Source organism: Piliocolobus tephrosceles, chromosome 17 (genome assembly GCF_002776525.5).
Source record: "Piliocolobus tephrosceles isolate RC106 chromosome 17, ASM277652v3, whole genome shotgun sequence".
NCBI lineage: Eukaryota > Metazoa > Chordata > Mammalia > Primates > Cercopithecidae > Piliocolobus > Piliocolobus tephrosceles.
Window position 1 is genome coordinate 31,501,279 of NC_045450.1, and position 25,614 is coordinate 31,526,892.

A 25,614-nucleotide genomic window follows, 5' to 3' on the forward strand; every position below is an offset into this window, starting at 1 on the left:
TTGCAGTGAGCCGAGATTGTGGCACTGCACTCCAGCCTGGGTGACAGCATGAGACTCGGTCTCAAAATAATAATAATAATAATAATAATAATAAATATACAATGTTTACTTTATTATTTGTTTATTTTTAGACAGGGTCTAGCTCTACTGCGGTCTGGCTCACTGCAGGCTCAAGTGATCCTCCCACCTCAGCCTCCCAAGTTGCTGAGACTACAGGTGCTCACCACCATGCTGGGCTAATTTTTGTATTTTTTGTAGAGATGAGGTCTTGCTATGTTGCCCAGGCTGGTCTTGAATTCCTGGGGTCAAGAGATCCTCCCTCCTTGGCCTCCCAAAAGTGTTGGGATTATAGGCGTTAGCCACTGTGCTGGGCCTACAATGTTTACTTGGCCCTGAAACTTGAGAACCTAACCTCCTGGATAGGATGGGTCCACACTGTCTATGTATTTTCTCATTTAACGCTCATAACCACCCCCATGCCGGCAGGTAATGTATTATATCACCATTTCACCAAGATCTAAACCAGTCCTGAGAGGTTACAGAAACACCTACCCATGGCGCCACCCAACACTGTCACATGCTCGCTTTTCGTATTTAACCTGGTCATTTCCTGGAGGGCAGGGATGGTGGCAGATGCATCGCATAGCCCAGCACCTCCTGGCCCCAGGAGGCCTGGGGAACCCACAGAACTGAGCAGCCCAGCACCTCGATCAACAGCCCCCTTCACCATCACTCTCCTCTCTTCTCAAATAGGTGGAGTGAAGTTCAGTTAATTCCATAGCCTTTTAGGAAGAAGCAGAGCCCACAACACAAAGCCAGCCCATGCAAGAGCAACAAGGCCTGTCTGCAAGTCAAAGGCCACCAGCCTCTGTGCACAAGAGCTTTCTTGCATCAGTTCCAAAACTCAAGCATTAGCTGGGTCAGGAGTAACCATACCCAGAGAGCCACAAAGAGTCCCAAGGAATTTTGTTAAGCTATCTAAGTAAAACCCCCTTACCTTCTGGCCAGCCCGAAGTCGATGATCTTAATTTGATGTCCTGTCTGATTGACACACAATATGTTCTCCGGCTGGGAAAGAAAGAAGTCTGCTTAGCCCAAGCAATAGCTGAGGAGGTCTGCAGCTGCCACACTTGTCTATAGGCCTCTGTTTTCCAACCAAGGGACATAAATGGCTCAGGGCAGCCCTGCAAGGGCTGGATAGATAATGGAAATACATGAAGGGACTGGTGAGACAGATAAGGATTGGCGTGGACTGTGGGGAACTGGAGGCTCCCAGCCTGTGTAAAGGGACAACACTACCCAGTCCCAGACACTGGTCACCAAGTAGGAGTGTAGGCACAACGCCGGAGTTTCTCAGTCCTCAAGAGAAGCCGAGAATTCAGGGGTGTTTTGTTGTTGCTGCTGCTGTTGTTTTGGTCAGTTTTGTTTTTAATTAAAAAAACAGAGATGGGGTCTCACCATGTTGCCCAGATTTGTCTCAAATTCCTGGGCTCAAGAGATCCTCCAGCCTCAGCCTCCCAAAGTGCTGAGCATACAGGCATGAGCCACCATGCCCAGCTAGGAATTCAAGTTTTTATGTGAAAATTCCATGCTTTTAAATGTTAACAACTAAATGAAACCTAAACTCATGTCTCAGAGCCCAACAGAATACCTCTGTGAAGTACAATTGGCCCATGAACTGCTTGTATGGAACTACTGGTTTGGGGGTGGGTTCCCTGGCTGTATATTGGAATCATCAGGGGAGCTTTTAGAATCCCAATGTTATACTGGAATGCTAAGAGAATTAAAAAAAAAAAAGAAAGAAAGAAAAAGAAAAAGAAAAAATCCCAGTGCCCAGGTCTCAACCCTGACCAATTACATCAGAATCTCTGGGTTGAGACCAAAGCATCACTGGTTGGTTAAGGAGAGCAGAGCTGCTGAATGTCCACCTGCCACTCTGCAGTGACAGCTGTGGCCCATGGCATGAGGGTGGCAGCCTTGGCACGCCTCTCCTCTTACGGCATTTGGATCAGCTCTGAGGCCCTGAGGGAGTCTGGAAGGATGCTCTCTGCTCATGCATGACAAATTTGGGGGTATGTGTGTTGGGGGTTTGGGGAGAAAAGCTGAATGAAGATGTAGGGCTTATGATAGACAGGACTTAGCAGACCCAGGGTCCAGTGCCTGAGGTCTAGGGGCTCATTACCTGGTTCTGTAGCCCTAGATGAGTCCCTCCCCATTCCTGAAGACTCAGCGTCTCCATATGTAAAACGGGAGTAATAACCTCTTCCTGTCTGCCCCTCAGGAAGGTGTGAGGATAAAATGACATAACATGCATGAAACACTTTACAGCTTCCAAAGCAAATGTCAGCTACTGCTTCTCCCAGCAGAAGCTTTCATTGTTATTTATGTTACAATGGGGTTGTACAATTCCTTCAGAAAGGTGTGACAGAGTGGTGTTTAAAAATCTCTATGTCTTCTATATAAGATCTAGAATAACACTATCTGATAAAAATACAACACGAGCCACATATATAGTAATTTAAAGTTTTCTAGTAGGCACATTTAAAAGGGTCAAAAGAAACAAGTGAACTTAAATTTTATAACATTTTAAGTAATACAAATAATACTGATTTTTTCCATAAAACTCACCTTTTTTGGGGTGGGGGTGGGGATAGCGTTTCACTCGTCGCCCAGGCTGGAGTGCAGTGACACAATCTCGGCTCACTGCAATCTCCGCCTCCTGGGTTCAAGTTATTCTCCTGCCTCAGCCTCCCAAGTAGCTAGGATTACAGGCATGGGCCACCACGCCCAGCTAAATTGTTTGTATTTTTAGTTGAGACAGGTTTCACCATGTTGACCAGGCTGGTCTCAAACTCCTGACCTCAGGTGATCAGCCTGCCTCGGCCTTCCAAAGCACTGGGATTACAAGTGTGAACCACCTCGCCCATCCAGAACTCACCATTTTAAAGTGTGCAATTCATTGATTTTTAGTATATTCACAGAGTTGTGCAATGATATCACTATCTAACTTTGGAACATTTTCATCACCTCAAAAAAAAAAAAAAAACCCATACCCATCATCAGTCCCTGTCCATTCTCCCCTCACTTCCCATGCCATGGCAATCATTAATGTCCTCTTTCTCTGTGGATTTGCCTATTCTGGACATTTCATATAAACAGAATCATAAAACATATGGCCTTTTGTGTCTGATTTATTTCACTTACCAGAATGTTTTCAAGGTTTATCCATGTTGTGTAGCAGGTATCAGCACTTCATTCCTTTTCGTGGCTAAATAATATTCCATTGTATGGATTAGACCATATTTTGTTTATCCATTAACTAATAAAGTTAATGAACATTTGGGTTGTTTACACTTCTGGCTATTATAAATAATGCTGCTAAAAACATTTGTGTACAAGTTTTTGTGTCAACTTATGTTTTAATTCTCTTAGGGGTATACCTAGGAGTAAAATTGCTGGGTTATATGGTAATTCTATGTTTAGCATTTTTAGGAACTGCCAAACTTTTTAAAAAGTGAATGCACATTTTACAACCCACCAGCAATGTATGAGGGTTCCAATTTTCCCATATCCTAGCTAATGCTCTTTTTTTTTTTTTTTTTTTTTTTTTGAGATGGGGTTTCACTCTTGTCACCCAGGCTGGAATGCAGTGCCTTGATCTCTGCTCACTGCAACCTCCGCCTCCCGGGTTCAAGTGATTCTCCTGCCTCAGCCTCCCAAGTAGCTGGGATTACAGGCATGTGCCACGACACCCAGATAATTTTGTATTTTTAGTAGAGACAGGGCTTCTCCATGTTGGTCAGGCTGGTCTCAAACTCCAGACCTCAGGTGATCCACCTGCTTTGGCCTCAAAACAAACAAACAAACAACATTTGGTACAATTCACCAGTGAAGCCATATGGGCCTGGGCTTTGCTTTGTGGATAGTTTTTGATTACTAATTCAATCTCTAATTGCTATAGGTCTATTCAGATTTTCTATTTCTTCTTGAGCCAGTTTCACTAGTTGGTGTCTTCCTAGAAATCTGTCAATTTCATCTAGGTGTTCTGACTTATTGGCATACAATTTTTTATCATATTTCTTTATAATCCTTTTTTATTCTGTAAGACCAGTAGTAATGTCCCCTCTTTTATTCCTGATTTTAGTCACTTGCATCTTCTCTTTCTCTTGGTTAGTACAGCTAAATATTTGCCAATTTATTGATCTTTCTAAAGAGCTAACTTTGGTTTTAATGATTTTCTCTATTTTTTTTCTGTTTTTTATGCTCCAATTTTTATTTCCCTCATTCTGATTGCTTTGAGTCAATCAGACTCAAAGAACTTGCTGTTCTTTTTCTAGTGTCTTTTTCCCCCCTTTGCAACAGGGTCCTGCTCTATCGCCCAGGCTGGAGTGCAGTGGCACAATCATACCTCACTATAGCCTCCAACTTCTGGGCTTAAGCAATCCTCCTGCCTCAGCCTCCCAAGTAACTAGGACTACAGACATGGCTAATTAAAAATAATTTTGTTTTTTAAAGACAGGGTCTCACTATGCTGCCCAGGCTAGTCTCAAACTCCTGGCTTCAAGAAATCCTCCTGTCTTGGCCCCCTAAAGTGCTGGGATTACAGACTAATAATATATTTTATTTAACTGGATATATCCAAAATTTTGTCATGTCAATAGGTTATCAGTATAGAAATATTGATGTGATTGTGTCCATTCTTTTTCATACTGTCTTTGAAATCCATTTGAAATCCAGTGTGTGTTTTACATCTACAGTGTATCTCAATTCATACCTTAAGTTTCCATCAGAATTTTTTTTTTTTTTTTTTTTTGAGACAAGTCTCGCTCTGTTTCCCAGGCTGGAGTGCAGTGACATGAGCTCAGCTCACTGCAAGCTCCACCTCCTGGGTTCACACCATTCTCCCACCTCAGCCTCCTAAGTAGCTGGGACTACAGGCGCCCGCCACCATGCCCGGCTAATTTTGCTTTTGTATTTTTAATAGAGACAGGGTTTCACCATGTTAGCCAGGATGGTCTCGATCTCCTGACCTTGTGATCCCCCCACCTCAGCCTCCCAAAGTGCTGGGATTACAGGCGTGAGCCACCGTGCCCAGCCCAGAAATATTTCATCTGTATTTAGATTTCAAGAAATTTAGAGTTGAAAAGTAAATTCATATATCCAAGTTGTTCCAAACATACTAATAGTTTTCCAATAACTGCATCAAGGGTCAGTTTATTAATTTAAATTAATAAAATGTAAAGTTTGGTTAGTCATACTAGCTATCATACTAGCTACATTTCAAGTGTTTAGTGGCCCTATGTGGCTTGTGGCTATTGTCTTGGACAGTGCAGTTCCAGAGCTCTTTCTCTATATTTAATCCACACAACACCCCAAGAGGTAGGTATTATGTTTCTCTATTTCACAATTGATGAGTTTAAAGAACTTACCCCAAGTCTCACAATCAGAAGGGGCTGAACCCCCACAGCCCCTTTAATACAAGTGGCAAGAACAGATATCCTTGTCTTATTCCTGATTTTAAGGAGAAAACATTCAGTCTCCTACTACAAACTATAGTGTTAGCTGAGAGAAACAGCCTCAGCAGCGATCTCCTCTCTGCTGCAGCCACAGGCGGTGCCCCAAAGGCTGGTCCTTGCCCCAGAATCACAGGGCAGGTTCCTGAGCCTTTCCTGGCTGCCCACCCCACAGCAGCTGGTGCAGGAGGCTTGGGATGAGCTCTAATGAGCAAAAGGGGCCTGAGGCCAATCCCCTCACCCCTACCAACTTTCCAAGCACCCCACCTTACAGTCTGATGTCCACAAGGAAAGATGGTCAGAAGGGGCAATGTGAACCCTCACAGATGCAGCCAACCCACCGCCCTTCTTCTGTGGGGAGCCACCGACATTCACCCCCTTCCTGAAATGACTTGTAAAGAAACACCCTCCTTTTGGCCCAGAGGAGTGGAAAATCACAGAAACTGCCACCATATCTCAAGTGATTGCTATCAGCCAGGCACCGTGCCCAGGGTGTTATGTACCTGACACTCCCAGGACACTCCTAGGAGACAAAATAGTGGAATTCAAAAGTGTATTCACTCCATAGAGTATCACACAGCTCTTACAGAGAATGAGGAAAGATGTCTATACTGTATGACTAACAAAAGCAACATTAAAAACAAGATATGGGCCAGATGTGGTGGCTCACGCCTGTAATCCCAGCACATTGGGAGGCTAAGGCAGGATTGCCTGAGTCCAGGAGTTTAAGACCAACCTGGGCAACATGGTGAATCCTTCTCTATATAAAAAATAGAAAAATTAGCCAAGTTTGGTGGCACGCACTTGTAGTCCTAGCTACTTGGTGGACTGAGGATCACTTAAGCCTGGGAGGTCAACGCTGCAGTGAGCTATGATGGCACCACTGCACTCCAGCCTGGGCAACAGAGAGAGGCCCTGTCTCCAAAAAAAAGAGAAGGGAGAGGAGAGAAGAGAGAGGAGAGAGAGAGAGAGAGAGAGAAAGAGACAGAAAGAAAGAAAGAGAGAGAGAGGAATGCATTGTAGGATCTCCTTTTGTGTGTCTGTGAGTCATGCCAGCTTGCTCACAGAGAAGTCCCCTCAGCAGGAAGCCTGGCGGGAGGAACTTTCACTGTGTATTTTACACACTATTCTGCTGTCTATATTTGTTACCAAAAGCCTATGTTCCCTTTTGAACTTTTAAAAAAACTAATCTTAGAGGTATTTTTAAAGAAGAAAAGCTCATTGTTTCACTTAATCTTCAAATAATACTTAAAGAGGTACAATTATCCAGATGGAAGAACTACAGCCCCAAGAGGCAGCAAGAGTGGCCTGTCCCAGACTCCAGAACTACAAAATGACAGAGAGCGGGGAATGGAAGCTGGGGCTGTCTGTGGACAGAGCTCCCAATGGTGAGAGCACGCCAAGGGCTAGGGCATCAGAGGCCCCTACCCCATGCCCAGGGCAGAACCCACCTTGAGGTCCAGGTGCAGGATGTAGTGCTGGTGCAGGTAATGCACGCCCTCACAGATCTGCCTGGTGAACAGGACCACATCCAGTTCGGTCAGGTGGTACTTCTCATCTGTGATCCGGTCGAAGAGCTCACCCCCGTCCACGCTGCCAGAGCAAAGGGAGAGGCAGGCACCAGCCTGAGCAAGGCTCTTCAGGGCTTGTCCACTGTCATCACGGGGCCAAAAGAGGCCAGCCTGGGTAGGCCCACTGTCACACCCCATGGGTCACAGGGCTGCTGCCATTGCCATTGGGTTTTTTGTGTGTTTTGTTTTTAGACAGAGTCTCACCCTGTCGCCCAGGCTGGAGTGCAGTGGCCCAGCTAATTTTTGTATTTTTTAATAGAAACAGGGTTTCACCATGTTGGTCAGGCTTGTCTTGAACTCCTGATCTCAGGTGATCTGCCCACCTCAGCCTCCCAAACTGCTGGGATTACAGGCGTGAGTCACCACACCAGGCCTGCCACTGGAGTTTTACTGGGACCTTTGCTCCAGTCCACTCCCAGCAAAGATTAGGGGTGGTTAAAAGGAAGTGACAGGTCAAAGGGAAGAGGGGATAGCCATCAGTGTTGATGATCCAGGCACAGTCTAGGTGATCCTGACCAGGGCTGCGAACTCATTCGCCTATGGAGGCCAACTCGGACCTTCGTGGCATAAGCCTAAATGGGCCAATGAGGCCATCCGTGAAGCAAACATGTTCTGAAGACACACAGTCTTTCACTTATTTTTTGTTTTTTCACTTTCGATAAGGACATGACATGACAAATGCTTTACTCTCTTCAGCTCTGCCCGGAAGGAAAACAACACAAGTGCAAATATGAATGGCCTCTGAGTCCTTGGCCACAGCACTGGGGCGGTTGGGAGTGCTGGGGATTGTGGCAAAGGAAGCCTGGTCACCCTGTCTACAAACGGCAGTCCCTAGGAGCTCCCACACATCATTTCCACTTGGAAAGGCAGGCCCAGCATTTACAACATCTTTTACGTTTTCGAGAAAAGCCAGATATCTAGGTTTTAATGTGAAGATCCGAATTTCCAATGGTTAACAACGAATCCCACATTACTAAAAATAGGCAGAGTGTGGTGGCTCACACCTGTAATGCCAGCATTTTGGGAAGCTGAGGCAGGAGGATTGCTTGAGTTCAGGAGTTCAAGACCAGCCTGGGCAACATAGCAAGACCTCATCTCTACAAAAATTTTTTAAATTAGCTGGGCATGGTGGCACATGCCTGTGGTCACAGCTTCATGGAAGGCTGAGGTGGGAGGATCACTGGAGTCTGGAAGTTCAAGGCTGCAGTGAGTTGTGATCATACCACTGCACTCCAGCCTGGGCAACAGAGTGAGACCTTGTCTCTAAAAAAAGTTTCAATTTAATTTTCAAAAAATTACTAAAACTAGTACAGGCCAATCAACATACATACACCTGCAGGTCAAATCAGGCTCACTGGCCACTGGTTTGTGACGAAGTTGCTTTGTCCTCCACATTCCATATTGGAGGTCAAATAGCCAAGCCAGAGAAGACAGGATGACACGACCCTGGACATGCCAGGAAGGGGAAAGGACAGAGAGGGCTTTGCCTTGAATTAAGGCTCTAAGCCCTAGCACTGAGCCCTGGCTTGAGCCGAGGTGGCCGCCCCACTCTGATACTCACTACTCCATGACCAGGGTGCAGCTGTGCTTGCTCTCGAAGGCATCATAGAGCTGGATCAGGTTCACATGGCTGAGCTGGTTCATGATGTTGATCTCGTTCTTCACATCCTCCTTAGGGGAACCAGAGGACAGAGGGATTTCCAAGGGAATGAGTCAGGAAGAGGAGCCAGCTGAACTCCCAAGACAGACACAACTCCTCATCCTTCCTCAGTTTCCTATTCTCACACCAGGTCTCCCTGACTCAACACCCAAACCAGATTCTACAACACAAAGGGCCTGAGTGTGACCCACTCATCTCACAGACAGGAAACCTAAGGCCCAACAAGGACAGGAGAGCTGACTGGAGGGTGGGAATCCTGGAAAAGAGGAGGAAAAGGTAGTGTTTCCAGCGCAGCATGGGAGCCTGGGGTCCTGAGGGAAGGAAAGGAATCCTGAGGCTAGCCATAGGGACCTGGCCCAGGCAGATGCCTCACCCGGTCCTTGGCGCTCTTCACTTTGATGATCTTGGCAGCCAGTGGGAGGCCTGTGGACTTCTCTGTGCACCTGTGGACCTGGCCAAACCGGCCCCTGCAGAGACACAGCCACACGGCAGGCTGAGAGCCCAGAGGCTCATCCCACACCCATCCCCGGACTTCTGGGTCCAACTCCTCCACACACAGGTCATGTGGACCATCCTACATCCCAGAGTGCAGCCTGTCATCACCCCAAAACCCTGCTAGCTATCCTGAAACCTGCAAAGCAACTCTTCACCCCACACCACCCAGGCCATCCTGCACCCGAAGGAACATCCCCTCTCCCCACACCACCCAAGCCATATCCTGCACCCCAGGGAACATCCCCTCACCCCACAACACCCAGGCCATCCTGCACCCCAGGGAACATTCCCTCACCCCCCACCACCTGGGCTATCCACCCTAAAGAACCTTCTCCTCACCCCACCCCATATTGGCTCTCCGGCCACCTCCAGGCTGTGCCTCCCATACCCATAGGGTGCCTGCCCTCCCGAGCCTCCCCTCCCCGACGCCACGTGGGCTCTCCTGTCCTCTAAGGCTATTCTCTTTCCCCCACTCCGTGGGCCATCATGCACCCCACACCGTACGGGATGTCTCACCCCAGCCTGGGCTCCATCAGCTCGAGAGAGTCATCCTGCAGCACCCACCCCAGTTCTCCAGGTGGTCCTGACCCCACCCCGTGACTCCTGCTCTGAGCCCCCCACCAAGGCAGATGCCCACCTACCCTCCCAAGACTTCGTGCTGGCACACCTCGTAATCCGCCGAGATGGAGGTCTCCTTGACGCTCACTACCCGGTGTTCAAAAGGAGCTGGCGGGGCCGGACAGTCATCTGCTCAGGAGGCAATAGGAACCCGTGAGCCTCCTCTGTGCAGCCCACACCTCTCAGTCACCTATGCCAGACCCACTTAGCTTCCCTTGGTCCACCAGGCCCTACGGCCAACCCTGGTATTTGAAACCTTTTCTCCAAACCATATCGGTAGAGCCATCCCTTCGGCAGAGAAGGGACCTGAGTGTCAGAGAGGTGAGGTGACCACCGAGGTCACACAGGGAGCCCGTGACAGACAACACTCAAACCCGGGTCTCCCAGCACCCAGGACAGTGCCCTTGGCAAGGCTGAGAAGTTCCATCCAGTCTGTTCATGATGTCTAGAAGGCGATCCTAGTGGATCTGTGTGGCCCGCAGGAAACAGAGGGCCCATGTGGACAAGGTGATGGGGCAGTTAGTGACGCCACTATTTTTAAAGGGCCTGTAAAGTCAGGGCTGTGGAAACTCGCGCGGTTATTATGAGAGGGAGGCAGCTGGAGAAATAAACATCCACCCTCTCTCCTCTCGCCCTCCATCTCCTGCCAGCTGAGCCCAACCAGAAGCTCAGCGTGATAGCCCGTGATGGAGCCAGGGGGGCGGGCCCCGGGGCACAGGATTGGGGAGGGGGTCGACAGGGGATCTGTCTGCAAGGGAAATAGAGGACAGCCAGCACTTGGAAAGATTTGTTTGCTTGTTTGTTTTTTAATGGTTTAGGGTTGTTTTATTTTAATCTTGTCCTTCAGAGGTGATATGAATACCTAGAAATCTTACAAGAAATAGACTAAATGAATAAAACAGAATCTAGAACACACAGCAAGTGCAGTGGTGTGAACCAGTTGTGCACCAAGGGCTGGAAGAAAGTCAGCTCGGCTGGCGTTTGTTTGTTCAGGGCTCACCATGGGAGCACTCTGCCTGCTCTCCGACTACCAGGAACACTGAGAGCAGTCCGTGGACAATTCTCAGACCAAGAGCGTGTGACCCTAGGGCTGGAGGGGTTGAGGGCTTTTAGGTCACAAGAACACACCCCGGGTCACTAGCCTGGGTGGGTAGGAACGGCTGACAGTGGTCACATACCCCAATTCATGTCTTCGCTTTTTAACAGAAGCCTTCTCTCTCTCAATCCAAAATGAGACTCATGGAGGCAAGCGCAGGCAGGCAGGTGGCAATAAGAAACCTCCCCAGTGGCCAGCCACAGCGGCTCATGCCTGCAATCCCAAAGCTCTGGGAGGCCGAGGCTGGAGGATCACTTGAACCCAGGTCAAGCCTGCAGGGGACTATGATCATGCCACTGGACTCCAGCCTGGGCAACAGAGCAAGACCCTGTCTCCAAAAAAAGGAAATGTACCCAGGTGGGCCACATATGTCCCCTTTCCCTTACCCCTGCAGCCAGCCCGAGTTCAGGCCCCGCATCTCTGTGCCTTGGTCTCCAGCCCCAGGATGTACCTGGAGATGTTCCCGACTCTTGGATGCTCCCAGACTCATATGATCTACCCCTGGAAGTTTCAGGAAGACTCCCCAGGAGTAGGAGCTCCAAACTCCCTTCCCTCAGGGCTCATGTCTAACCAGCCAACAGCCCCACTTACCCAGAACCACGCTGCCAGCCTCAACGCCTGGGGGCGTCCTCCTTACTGCTTCGGCTCTCGCTGGAGCCCTGGCTGCACAATCCTGCTTAGGCTCAGGGTTTCCTGCTCCTGGGCCTTTGCCCTGCTGCAGGCCCAGGGCCCCAACCGCGTGGTCATCGTCGTCCCTCCTGGCCAAGCTTGGTCTCGTGCTAGGCTCGGCCCCAGCCCTTTGATCCTCCTCTGACTTGGCTCCCCTGGGGCTGCTGCTCTCCTGCAGTGGGGAGAGCTCTCTGGCTCCTTCAGGGGTCTGTTCTCTGGACTCAGTCCCAGGAGCTTGGAGGCAGCGCCCAGTCCCAGGTGGGCCCTGCTCGCCTGGCTGGGCAGCTGCTGGAGCCTCTGTGGCGGGGCTGGGTCCAAGGCTGCCCCTGCGTGTCACCAGCGTCTCCCCAGGAGTATCCATCTCTTGCATGTGGATGGAGATCCTGGGGCAGAGAGAAACACGGTGCCGAGGTTAGAGGCAAGGACTCCGGAGTCAGAACAGATGTGGGTTCCAATGCCCACTGCTGCCATCACTGACAATGGCCCTGAGGCCCTGCTAGACAGGACACCAGGGCAGGAGCTGGCTTCAGTGGCAGTTGGTGCCATCAGCTCTCAGGATCCCGCTGGATGAGGGTCCCGGGAAGCTTGACGGTGGACAGGGGTGAGGACCATACACCCCCAAGAATCTGTTTCTGCCCCAGGAGAATTGAGGCCTGTAGGAGGTAGGCCCAGGTCCCTCTACCTTCCCCGGACCCAGTTTCCCTTTCACTTAAATGAAGAGAAGGAGAAACCAAGTCAAACGTCACACTGGAAGCCCCAGTTCAGAAGTATTTGTGTAAAATCAGTGAATTTCAGTTGGGCACAGTGGCTCACACCTGTAATCCCAGTACTTTGGGAGGCCAACATGGGAGGATCCCTTGAGGCCAGGAGTTTGAGACCAGCCTGGGCAACATAGCAAGACTCCATCTCTACAAAAAATAATTTTAAAAAACTTAGCCAGGAGTGGTGGTCCCACATACTCAGGAGGCTGAGGCAGGAGGATTGCTTAAACCCAGGAAATGGAAGCTACAGTGAGCTATGATAATACCACTGCACTCCAGCCTGGGCAACAGAGTGAGAGACCCTGTCTCAAAAAATCAAATCAAATCAAATCAAATCAGGCAATTCTCATAAAAGACTAGACTTTCTGTTCATCTTGAACGAACAGAAGAGCTAGCTGTGCTAGGCGCACGTGCCCACGTGGTTGAAGAACAGCTTTCCACCTCAGCACAGGCCCTGCGCACCCTGGCGATGCCCCAGCTCACTTCACTCATTTTCACTGCCCAGACCTTGCAATACTAGGGTTTGTAAGCCCAGCCGGAGGTGGGAAAGGCCCTCTGAGCCCCGACCTCCAGAAGGAAAGACCCTGATCCTGCCAGTCACGTCACCCGGGAAGCCAGACCCTCCCTCTCCGAGTCTCCCCAACTCTGGCTGCCTCTCGGTGGGGCTTCCTTTTGCTGGGCCACAATCCCACAGCATGGCGTCTATGTGTGTTCGGGGGTGTGTTCTATGTGTGTTCGGGGGTGAGGGTGACAGTGTCTGGCGGGGACTGAGTCTCAGCAGGGAGGCAGGTGGCCTTGATTATGGGCTTAGCTCTGCCAGCAGGTTGCTGGACAGCTTTGGATAAGTCTGGCCTCAGTTCCCTCTTTTGTCATCAGGGACAGTGACACCTTACAGATGTACCAAGAGTCAACCAAGAGAGGAAGGCACAAATGCAGGGGTTCAAAAGGCCTAAATTGGTGCAACTGCTGTGGACAACTGGAGGCTCTTCAGAAATCAAGAGTAGGATTACCGTATGTTTCAGCAACTCCGCTTCTGGGTATATATCCAAGAGAATCCAAAGCAGGGTCTCCAAGAGACATCTGTACCCTCATAACTGTGGCAGCATTACCCACAACAGTCAAAAGGTGGAAGCAACCCAAATGCCCAGTGATAGATAATGCACAGGTGGTGTCTATGCGTTATATAGCACAGAATACTATACAGTCTTAGAAAAGAGGGATGTTCTGACACATGCTGCAGCACTGATGGACCCTGAGGACACTGTGCTCAGTGAAATGAGCCAGGCACAAAAAGACAAATCCTGTGGCCAGGTGCGGTGGCTCACATCTGCAATCCCAGAGCTTTGGGAGGCCAAGGAGGATGGATCACATGAGGTCAGGAGTTTGATACCAGACTGGCCAACATGGAGAAAGCCCATCTCTACTAAAAATACAAAAATTAGCCGGGTGCTGTGGCACAAGCCTGTAGTCCCAGCTACTTGGGAGGCTAAGGCAGGAGAATCGTGAATTGCTTGAACCTGGGAGGTAGAGTTTGCAGTGAGCTGAGATCACGCCACTGCACTCCAGCCTGGGTGACAGAGTGAGACTCTGTCTCAAAAAAAAAAAAAAGACAAATCCTGTATGATTCCACTGATATGAGGACCCTCAAACATCTGTGTCTCAGATTCACAGAGACAGAAAGTACAATGGTGGCTGTCAAGGGCTAGGAGCAGGAGGTGTTATTTAGTGGATGATGAATCTCAGTTTTGCTAGATGAAAATGTCCTGGAGATCTGTCTCACAACAACGTGAATATACTTAACACTACTGTGTACACTTTTAAAAGGTTAAGATGGGGCTGGGCACTGTGGCTCACACTTGTAATCCCAGCAGTTTGGGAGGCTGAGGCAGGAAGATCACTTGAGGCCAGGAGTTCGAGACCAGCCTGAGCAACATAGTGGAATCCGTCTCTACAAAAAAAAAAAAAAAAATTAACCAGCCATGGTGGGACATGCCTGTAATCCCAGCTACACTGAAGGCTGAGGCAGGAGGATCTCTTGAGCCCGAGAAGTGGAGGCTGAAGTGAGCTGAGATAGCACCACTGCACTCCAGCCTCGGTGAGTGACACCCTGTCTCAAAAAAAAGGAGGGGGCCACTAAGACGTTAAAGTTTACATTATGTGGTTTTTATCCCTATTTATTTATTTATTTATTTATGACAAAGTCTCACTCTTGTCCCCCAGGCTGGAGTACAATGGCATGATCTCAGCTCATTGCAACCTCTGCCTCCCAGGTTCAAGTGATTCTCCTGCCTTAGCCTCCTGAGTAGCTGGGATTACAGGCACCTGCCACCATGCCCAGCTAATTTTTGTATTTTTAGTAGAGACAGGGTTTCACCATGTTGGCCAGGCTGGTCTTGAACTCTTGACCTCAAGTGATCTGCCCACCTCGGCCTCCCAAAGTTCTGGGAAACAAGTGTGAGCCACTGTGCCTGGCCAGTTTTTATCCCAATTTTTAAAAAGAAAACAGTAAAGGCTTTCTCCAGCAGCTGAAGGCCCCGTCCCCGTGTCTCAGCGGCTGGACCTCTCTGATACACCTGTCCCTAGGTGTGTATGACTCATTGGGTGAGAGGTAGAAATCCTTCCAACACTGTACCTTGGGACTGGGCATGGTTCAGTAATGATAGGTAGGAAGGGAAGTGTGGCATCCACGCCAAGCCACTCCAAATCTAACTCGGGCCTCCTGCCAGACCAAGGGACACAGGACCCTGCTGCTAGTCAACAGTCAGCTGAGAAGGCCAGCAATCATGACTTCCCTTTGGGTCTTCACTTCCAGGGCCATTGACTGAAGCCCCTAAAGGCACTTCCAAGCAGCTCCTGCCACTTTGAGTACCCAAAGCTGTCCACCTGCCGGGTGGCAGACCCAAGCGGGCAGTGCTGAGCAGTTCCAGCTCAGTGCCTCAGTAGGCATGGCCTCAGGATCCTCTGGGTTTGTTTGTTGTTGTTGTTGTTTGTTTGAAATAGGGTCTCACTTCGTCTCCCAGGCCGCAGTGCAATGGTGCGATCATAACTAGCTACAGCCTCAACCTCCTGGGCTCAAGTGATCCTCTCACCTCAGCCTCCCCAGTAGCATGCATGGATTATTACAGGTGCCCGCCATCATGCCCATGGCAGCCCAGCTAATTTTTGTAGAGATGGGGTCTTGCTTTGTTGCCCAGGCTGGCCTCAAGCTCCTGGGCTCAAGCGATCCTCCCACCTCGGCCTCTCACAGTGCTGGGATCAAGGCATGAGCCACAACGCCCGGCAGGATCCTCTGCACAGGCAACCACGACCCATCAGAGCTGATACTTCCAACCTATTTTCCTCAAAATGCACCCAGGTCTGAGGTGAGGAAGGGCAGATCGTGATCTCCTCACTTCCTGAGGCCACTGCAGGTCTGCTGGGCCTGAATTCAACCAAGGGTTGAACCTGAGATAGAGAACTTTTCTTCTCCCTCAGAATCTTTTGAGGCCCATAACAACTTCATAGACAGTTCGCCCCCAGCCCCAGATTCCACATTTAGTGTCCTGGTTCCAATCCCGGGATGCCTGCCAGGAACCCCTTCCTCCAGCCTGTGAGGCCTCCTGGGAGGCTCCCATTTCCTCCTAGAACCAAGTCTGACAAATGATCTGGGCTTCTCTGCCTGTCACCATAGCAAACACAGACACCAGATCCACTCCCTGAGCCAGGCCTGGGTTCTCCATGACAGGTCAGGGCCACCCTGGGCAGGCACAGAAGATGCTAGGAAACACCAGGTCCCTCCGAGAAAAGCCCGGGGACACAGCACCCTTCAGCAGGGCCGCCCTGGGGACCAGGACATGCTGGGGAGGGCATGGGAGTCTACAGGTTCTTCACTCTGCTACAGACGTCTGCCGAGAGCGGGTCCTCAGGCTGTGTTCTAGGGGCAGGACAGCTGCCACGACTCCGCCTCCAGGACTTCTGCGTGAGCCTCCCGAAAGCCCCTGGGGCTGACTCAGCCTGCACCCCTCTCACATTCCTGAGGTTCCTGTCCTTCTTGCCTCACCGTATTATTTAGAACTTAATTAAATGTCGACTTGAGGAAGCAGGATGGTGCAGTGATTGGGGCACAGGTTCCGGGATCCGGTAACCCGGATTCAGATCCCAACTCTATGAATTCCTAGCTGTGGGGCCCTGGGCACTTGGAGCCTAAGTATTCTCATCAATGAAATGGGGATGACAACCACATTCATCTCCTGCGGACGGCTTGAGAATAAAAGGTGAAGCTGGTGAAATGCCCAGCCAATGGCCAGCCCACGGCAGGTGCTCCATGAGCCCCATCTTTTAGCTACTGTTAGTACTGATCTTAGAGCTAGTGATTCTCAACCCTGCTCCCCATTAGAACCATCTGGGGAGCATATGAAAAAAATCTAATTCCTGAAACTCACTCCAGACCAATTCAATCCACATCTCCAGGCATCTCTATTTTCCAAACTACCCCAGGTACTTCTAGTGGGCAGCCGGTGAGCAGTGGCACTCTAAGCTCCCAGAGGCAGGGCCCAGGCCTCCTTCCCATTCCCCTTGCAAGAAAGCCCAGGAACATGGATGCAGTGGATGCTGCCCACGGCCGAGCTCCAGCGAGGGGCCGCAGTCCATCCCCTCCCTCGCCCAGCCTGGAAGAGCTCCCCTTACCTTGGAGGTGTTTCTCCACCACTGTGGGCTGCCCTGGCCTGGGATGGCAGCCCTGGAGGCCCTGGGCACTGGAGGCCAGGCCCTGGAGTCAACCTCGTGCCTTCCTCTAAGGGCCCAGGGTCAGGCCTGCTGGATGATGCTCCTTGTCCTGCACCTGGTGCAACCTCCAGGCTCGGGGAGACCACATTGACCCTGCCGGGTGCTGGAGCCAATTCCAGGCCAGTCCTGAGGCTCTCGCTGGGTGTCTCAGGAGGCTTGGCTTCCACCTTTGTGGGCAGGGGCAGGTGACCAGGGAATGCCTGGGATGGGCCAGAAACACCATCTCCCTGGCCTGGTGAGGCCCATGCCTGGGCGGGGTCAGCTCCCAGCCCCGAAGCTCTGATGGGGGGCAGCCTCTCCACTGTCCCCTCCAGCACGTCCACCTTCTGGCTCTCTACAGGAAAACAGGCAGGACAAAAACGCACTCCCATGTGGAGGAGTCTGCCACAAAGATACTGCAAGGAATCTGTACAACGCCATTCAGTGCTCAGGTTTATAACAGCCAAAGACTGGAAACAACCCAAATGAAAGGGGCTGGTTGACTAAACCATGAAGCATCCAACAAGGAGTGTGACAGTCGTGAAAAAGAAGAAATTAATATCTCTGTGGAAGCCTGGGCAACACAGTGAAAGCTTGTCTCTACTAAAAATAAAAATTTTTAAATGAGTTGGGCATGGTCGCACATGCCTGCAATCTGAGCTACTTCGGAGGCTGAGGCAGGAGGACTGATTGAGCACAGTAGATAGCGGCTGCAGTGAGCCATGTTCACGCCACTTGCACTCCAGCCTGGGCAACAGAGTGAGATCCTGTCTCAAAAAAACAATCTGTAAGTGCAACTATGGAGTGATCTCTGGATATACTGTAAGTGAAAGAAAGCCAGGTGAAGAACGGTGTGTCTGGGGTCCTGTTTCTCTAAGAAGGGAGCATGTGTGAGTGTGCATGTGTGCACGTGCGCACATAACCACTGACCATGTTGTCTAGGTAGACTGGACCTCAAGGGAAAGAAAAGACAAAAGCTTTTTAAATGGTTACTTACGTATCAGGGGAGGAAGCGGGGTGCAGAGAACAAAGGTAGAAGATAGACTTCTTTTTTATTTATTTATTTTTTTGAGACAGAATCTCGCTCTTGTCACCCAGGCTGGAGTGCAGTGGCGTGATCTCGGCTCACTGCAGCCTCCACCTCCCTGGTTCAAGCGATTCTCCTGCCTCAGCCTCCCAAGTAGCTGGGATTACAGGCACATGCCACCATGCCTGCTAATTTTTGTATTTTTAGTAGAGACAGTGTTTCACCATGTTGGCCAGTCTGGTCTCGAACTCCTAACCTCAGGTGATCCGCCCACCTAAGCCTCCCAAAGTGCTGGGATTACAGGTGTGAGCCACCGTCCCCGGCCTCTTATTTTTAAGTAAAAAAAAAAAAAACATTCATAGTGATGGAGTCTTACTATGTTGCCCAGGCTCATCTGAAACTCCTGGGCTCAAGTGATACTCCTGCCTTGGCCTCCCAAATTGCTGGGATTACAGGAAGGAACCATTGCATCTGGCCTCTTGCCTTCTCTTAATACACATTGTTTTGTCTATTTGACTTTGGAACCATGTAAATATCATGCAAAATTATACAAGAAAATTAAAGGTTAACAAAGTAATCCATAAACATTTAAAGCATTTGAGTACCAAGTTGGTGGCATCGCCTGCACAGAAAGGTACTACAGTTGGCCCTTGAGCAACACAGGTTTGAACTGCATAGGTTCACTTAGATGCAGATTTTCTTCCTCCTCTGCCACCAAGACAGTAAGATGAACCTCTCACCTTCCTCGTCCTCATCAGCCTAATCAATGTGAAAATGACAAGAATGAAGACCCACTTCCACGGAATGAATAGGGAATATATTTTATCTTCCTTGTGATCATCGTAATAACATTTTCTTTTCTCTAGCTTACTCTATTGTAAGAATACCATATTTAACACATAAAACATTACAAGCATGTGTCAATCGCTTATTTATGTTATCAGCAAGACTTCCAGTCAACAGAAGGCTATTAGTAGTTACATTTTGGAAGAGTCAAAAATTATCCTTGAATTTTCAACTGTGTAGGAAGTCAGTTTCCCAACCCCGAGTTGTTCAAGGGTCAACTGTATTCCAAGTGGTTTTGAAACACAGCAATTGACTATGTATCTCTAGTGGGATATATATGACAAAAAACCCTGCAAAAACAAACAAAAAAAAGAAGCTTTGACAGTTGCCCAGGAATCATACTGTGGGCCGTGTTGCTGGGGACTTTATTCTGAAGCTCTTGTGTCTGCAATGTCAGATAAAGCAAATGGGGTCCCACTCACCTTCCCCAGGCTCCCTGGCATCAGACTGCACCCCACTGGCACTCAGCACATGCTTTGGTTTTGCTCCCTCTTCTTCCACTCGCTCTTTGTTCTAAAATAACAACCATAAAAAATGTCATCATTATCATCAATATTGCCTTTCAGGCCACAGACATTTGCTGAGCACCTCCTGTGTGCTTAAGGTAAGGGCATTTAGGTTATTCCACACAGCAGTATCACAGTAACATTGGAGAGTAGACACTACAGTTACCACTTTAGAGAGAAGGACACTAAGGCCTTCCCAATGTCATAAACTTTAAAAGAGGAGGCGCCCAGCTTCACACCCAGAACCACCTCCTTTCCAGGGCTTCACCATATTCCCCATAAGGGATGAACCCAGCTCCTGATACAGGGTTCAAAATAGGCTGGACCCCAAAGGACTTAAGGCTAGAAATGGAAAATAATCATTTAAATATATATGTGTGTGTGTGTGTATATATATATGTGTGTGTGTGTGTGTGTGTGTGTGTGTATATATATATATATATTTTTTTTTTTTTTTTTTTTTGGAGACAAGGTCTTGCTCTGTCATCCAGGCTGCAATGCAGAGGCACAATCTCAGCTCACTGCAACCTCTGCCTCCCAGGTTCAAAAGACCCTCCCAGCTTAGCCTCCCGAGTAACTGGGACTACAGGCATGCATCACCATGCCCGGCTAATTTTTGTATTTTTAGTAGAGACAGGGTTTCACTATGCTGGCCAGGCGTGTCTCGAGCTCCTGGACTTAAGCTACCCTCCCTCCTAGGCCTCCCAAATTGCTGGGATTACAGGTGTGAGCTACCATGCCTGGCCAGAGATGAAAAATAATCTTAATATGCCAACCCAGATCAATTGATCATGGCTACTACGGCATTGGTTTTGGTTGAATTCTGAAGTCAAATCCCTGCGTAGGGGGAAACAGTGCCAAGGTCAGTTAGTAATGTGTGCCTGGGAGCTGGGTTGGGGGATCCCATGGTCACCTCTTTACAGTATAGCAGTGTAGCCAGGGGCATGGACTCTGGAGCCAGCCATGCTGGGTTTGAACCCCACCTTCACCACTTGGTCAAGATCCTTAAATTCTCTGCATCTCACTTTCCTCATCTGTAAAACGGGGATAATCACATTATCGGCCTTGTAGAGTCAGTGGGAAGATTTGGGAGTAATGTGCAAATGTCCTAGAAGTGTGCCCAGCACGTAGTGGGTGCTCAATAGCTCTGTTGATTTTGTCCTGCCAGGAACCAAGAGCTATCAATGTTAAATGAGCCCAGTGTAAGGACACTGACCCAGAGAAGCTCTCAGCAGCTTTTCCTTAAATCCAAATGGTCCACACCAGACCAGTGTCTGGCCTGCCCATGCTTTCACCCATAAAACAGCCCAGAGCCCTCAGTATGCTCAGCTAGTCCATACTTAAGCAAGTATTTCCAGATGGTCTGACCTCTTGCTGGGTCCTCATGCAAGAGCATGGTGCTTCTTGGGTTTGCACCCTTCGATGAAGTCCCTAAGATGCATCCTGGCACATGTTACAGCAGCAGTGCCAGCCACAGCCCAGAGCCTTGCTTGCCCCCCAGGTGTAAGGCACTCACCAGTCTTGGGGCTTCTGTGGCCACGGCAAGAGAAGCCTCTGTATCAGTGAGTGCCTTACGCCTGGGGGCCCAGCCAGGGCCTTCCCCTGCCTTGCCACAGAAGCCCTTAATTAGAAGCCCAGAGGCCAAAAACGGCTCAGGACATATTTTGTTGGGCTTGTATTTTTTTTTTTTTTTTTTGAGACAGGGTCTCACTTTGTTGTCCAGGCTGGAGTGCAGTGGTTGGATCCCAGCTCACTGCAGCCTCAACCTTCCAGGATTAAGTAATCCAGTGATCCTCTCACCTCAGCCTCACGAGTAGCTGGGACTACAGGTACGTGCTGCCACCTCCAGCTAATTGTTGGTTGACGTTGTTTTATAGAGACAAGGTACTCACTTTATTACCCAGGTTTAAATTTTTCAATTTGTTCCCAACTTTTAAAATCTATGAGATTTTTACAGTTAGGATCCCTTTTGGGGTGAGAGAATTGTTTCCCATTTTTACTGTGGTGATGGTGACATAGATAGAGACATTTGTGGAGCTATATATTTGAAATGTGCATAGTTTGTGTGTATGTGCAGTTTATTACATGTAAATTATACCATCATAATTATTATGTAATTACTAAACCTTAATAAAACTCTCTAGAAAAAAAAAAATGTCTAAGTTCCCAACTTTTCTTAAAAAATCTGAGGATGGCTGGGCATGGTAGCTCACACCTATAATCCCAGCACTTTGGGAGGCTGAGGAGGGCGGATCACCTGGGGTCAGGAGTTCAAGACCAGCCTGGCCAACATGGTGAGGTGAAACCCTGTCTCTACAAAAATACAAAAAGTAGCCAGGTATGGTGACAGGCACCTGTAATCCCAGCTACTCGGGAGGCTGAGGCAGGGGGAATCACATGAACCCAGAAGGCGGAGGTTGCAGTAAGCCCAGATCACACTGCTGCACTCCAGCCTGGGGGGCAGAGTAAGACTCTTGTCAAAAAAAAACACACGCACACAGAAAAAAACCTGAAGATCTGGAAACTCTAGGCCAAGATGGCAAAACTGGGCTAGGGCAGTTTCCTCTAAGCAGGGCACTACAGCTGTCCCAAATGTCTCCCCAACCCTAAGGTGTTGGTTCCAGTGTTTGTCTACACCGTGCCCACTACTCTAAATTACTACCTGCTCATTACTTTGCGATTTCAGCACACCAAGCTTTGACCTCTGAACAGTAAGGACACAGCACATGGAGAACACACAGCCCAGCACCTGGCGTGGGGGAGGCACTTCATCAAAACTGCTCGCTGCCGCTGTCACCAGGATCACCAGAGTCATCAATGTGGCCCAGATCCCCTGCTCAGCAGACAGCTCCCCCTTATCCTTCTGCAGGCTCTGTCCTGCCGCCCCCAGAGCTGGGGGGACTGGAGGCATGAAACAGACCTCCTCCTCTTTCACCCGCTGGCAGAAAGGGACTTGGAGAGACTGTCCTTTGGCAGACCTTGTTGGGCTCAAACTGTCCTCTGCTTCCCCCGTCTTCAGGGTAGGCAGGCGCATGCGTGTGCACGCCCCACCCCCAGCTGGGTTCTGTCTTCAGGGCTCAGCCTTCTAGTCCCTGCCCTTTCTGTGCTTCCTCACACACCATTCTAGAGGACTGGTGCCTCTGAACACATATGCCTGGGGCTGTTTTCCAGGAGAGCACACCTGGCTTCCAGGTATCATCGAATTCACTGCTGGAACCAAATGAAGTGCCGCTGGGGACTTCTGAAGATCTCAGGAGGACCTTCACAAAGTCCTGGCACAATTTTCAAATTTAACCGCCAGTGCTAGGATTTAATTCCATTCCAAAGATGGTTGCCATGCTCCACTCTCCCAGGAAACTCAGTCCCCAAGAAGCCTCCATAATGCGCAGCGTTCAGCACAGACGATGTGTTTAGCAGCCGTGGCTGTGTCTCAGTTCACCGCTCATTCTCTGAGCCCTTCCTGCAAGACCTGCCCTGGCCTCACAACATGGTGGGAAGCAGAGGTTTCCTGTCATGGGCCAATCAGCAGCCGACAGCCTGATGGGGAGACTGGACCAAACCTAAAGACATTCCTGGTATGTTTATAAAACGCCAGGGCCAGAGGAGAGATTTAGCAAGTTCCAGTGGAGCAGGACAGACGGGAAATGGCACAAGAACTCAAAAAAGAGGAAGTTCTATGACTTCCCTTACCCAGAAATGCCTTCATGCAACATATGTAACAGCTAATTTCATTAATACATGAAGCACTCTTACAAATCAATAAGAAAAATGCAAAAAAAAAAAAAAAATAGGAAAGAGGGGGAAAAGATATGAGCAGGCAGTCCACAGAAAATACAAAAGGTTTCAAACCTGTGAGTGATGTTCAGTCTTCTAGCAAAATAAATATAAATCAAAACTATGAGACATATTAGTCTATTTTGGTTATATTTGAAATTTTCCATAATAAAAACCTAAAATTTTTTCATAAGTTCAAAAGGTTAGCTTTAAGAGACATAAAAATAATTGTCTTATTTGGGTCTGATACAAATAAACTGTAAATTTTTAATTTATTTATTTATTTGTGTGTGTGTGTGAGACAGTGTCTCACTCTGTGGCCCAGGCTGGAGTGCAGTGGCGCAATCTCAGCTCACTGCAACCTCTGCCTCCTGGGTTCAAGTGATTCTTCTGCCTCAGCCTCCCGGGTAGCTGGGACTACAGGCGCCCACCACCACACCCAGCTAATTTTTGTATTTTTAGTAGAGACGGGGCGGGGTGGGGGGGCGTTCACCATACTGGCCAGGCTAGTCGTGAACTCCTGACCTTGTGATCTGCCCACCTTGGCCTCCCAAAGTGCTGGGATTACAGGCGTGAGCCACCACATCCAGCTTTTTTTTTTTTTAAGATGGAGTTTTTGGTCTTGTTGCCCAGGCTGGAGTATGGTGGCGCAATCTTGGCTCACTGCAACCTCCAACCTCCTGGGTTCAAGCAATTCTCCTGCCTCAGCCTCCCGAGTAGCTGACATTACAGGCATGTACCACCATGCCCAGCTAATTTTTATATTTCTATTAGAGACAGGGAGGGTTTCAGCATGTTGGCCAGGCTGGTCTTGAACTCCGGACCTCAGATGATCCCCCGCCTCAGCCTCCCAAAATGCTGGGATTACAGGCTTGAACCACCTCGCCCAGCCTAAAATATTTTTAAAGTATAAGATAATCAGGGAAATTAGAACACCGAACTTCAGTAATACTAAAAAGTTATCATTCGGCCCAGTGCAGTGGCTTGTGCCTATAATCCCAACACTTCGGGAGGCTGAGGCAGGAGGATTGCTTGAGCCCAGGAGTTCAAGACCAGCCTGGGCAACGTAGTGAGACCCTGTCTCTAAATAAAAATAAATAAATAAAGTTATTCACTTTTTTAGGTGTGATGATAGTATCAAGATGATGTTTTTTTAAAAGAGCCCTTATCTTTTTGCTATAAATGCTAAAACGTTTATGAAAGAAATGATCCAACATCTCAGATTTCCTTAAAATAATCCGAAGGGAGAAGTGGGTGGGGAAAAGAGAAAAAAAAAATGCACAATAATTTCCCATTTTCATTCACCAGAAAAGCAAAGAATCAAAAGCATTCCCACACCTTGATGGTAGGAGACTGATTTGGAGTAACTTCCTTGAAGGCTGATTTGCCTTTATCCGTATCAATTTACCATTTGGCTTGGCATTTCCACTGTGGGAGTATATCATGCAGATAAACCCACACTTGTGTTCAGTGACATACATCTATAGATATTCACTGCATCATTATTTATAGTTGCCAAAAATAAGAAACAATAGAAACAAACGAGGATCTGGGCTGGTTAACAACTGAAGACACAGCTCCCCAAATGAAGTACTCAGAATATATTCATAACGATATGAACATCAATCAATGCCCAAAATATAGTAAGTAAACAATTAGAAATCAGGGCCAGGACAATGTGAATAACATTTAAATTAAAATAAAACAATTCTGCCAGGAGAGGTTGCTCACACCTGTAATCCCAGCACTTCGGGAGACCGAAGCATGCAGATCACTTGAGGTCAGAAGTTTGAGACCAGCCTGGCCAATATGGTGGAACCCCATCTCTACTAAAAATACCAAAAAAATTGGCCAGGCATGGTGGTGGGCATCTGTAATCCCAGCTACTCAGGAGGCTGAGACAGGAGAATCGCTTGAACCCGGGAGGCGGAGGTTGCAGTGAGTCAAGATCACACCATTGTACTCCAGCCTGGGTGACAGAGTGAAGCTCCGTCTCAAAAACAAAACAAATCAACAAAGCAATTCTGGTGGACAGATTGTGGGAAAAACAAAACAAAACAAAAGGGTACTGTGGATACCAAGTTGCTTGTAGACACAGCCTCTATCTGGAAGGATTCAAAGGAAATCAGAACCCACGCTTGCCTGCGGGGCAGGGTATTGGTGTTCTGGGGCCTGGGGGATGGAATAGGAAGGAGATGTATGCTCTTTACATTATTTTTTTTTTTTTTACTATATGCATATTAATTTTGTTAAAGCTATTGATTAGACCTATTTTATTACTTACAGTCGTGACTCTGTATCTGCCAGGGATCGGTTCCTGGGCCCCCTCCACACC

General features: G+C 48.7%; 1 protein-coding gene across 2 annotated transcripts in view; it reads right to left on the reverse strand.

Annotated features, from left to right (window-relative positions):
- Positions 1–25,614, reverse strand: part of MYLK3 (myosin light chain kinase 3) — a 55,981-nt gene that overhangs the window by 13,033 nt on the left and 17,334 nt on the right. The window contains exons 2-9 of one of the 2 annotated variants that reach the window (XM_023189601.3): positions 19,422–19,512; positions 17,049–17,481; positions 11,545–12,005; positions 9,881–9,986; positions 9,118–9,211; positions 8,646–8,755; positions 6,965–7,106; positions 998–1,068 (exon numbers count right to left, since the gene is read on the reverse strand). In XM_023189601.3, coding sequence (XP_023045369.1) covers positions 998–1,068; positions 6,965–7,106; positions 8,646–8,755; positions 9,118–9,211; positions 9,881–9,986; positions 11,545–12,005; positions 17,049–17,481; positions 19,422–19,512 — 1,508 coding nt within the window. The remainder of the gene's footprint in view (positions 1–997; positions 1,069–6,964; positions 7,107–8,645; positions 8,756–9,117; positions 9,212–9,880; positions 9,987–11,544; positions 12,006–17,048; positions 17,482–19,421; positions 19,513–25,614) is intronic. The other variant, XM_023189603.2, reaches the window with a different exon arrangement.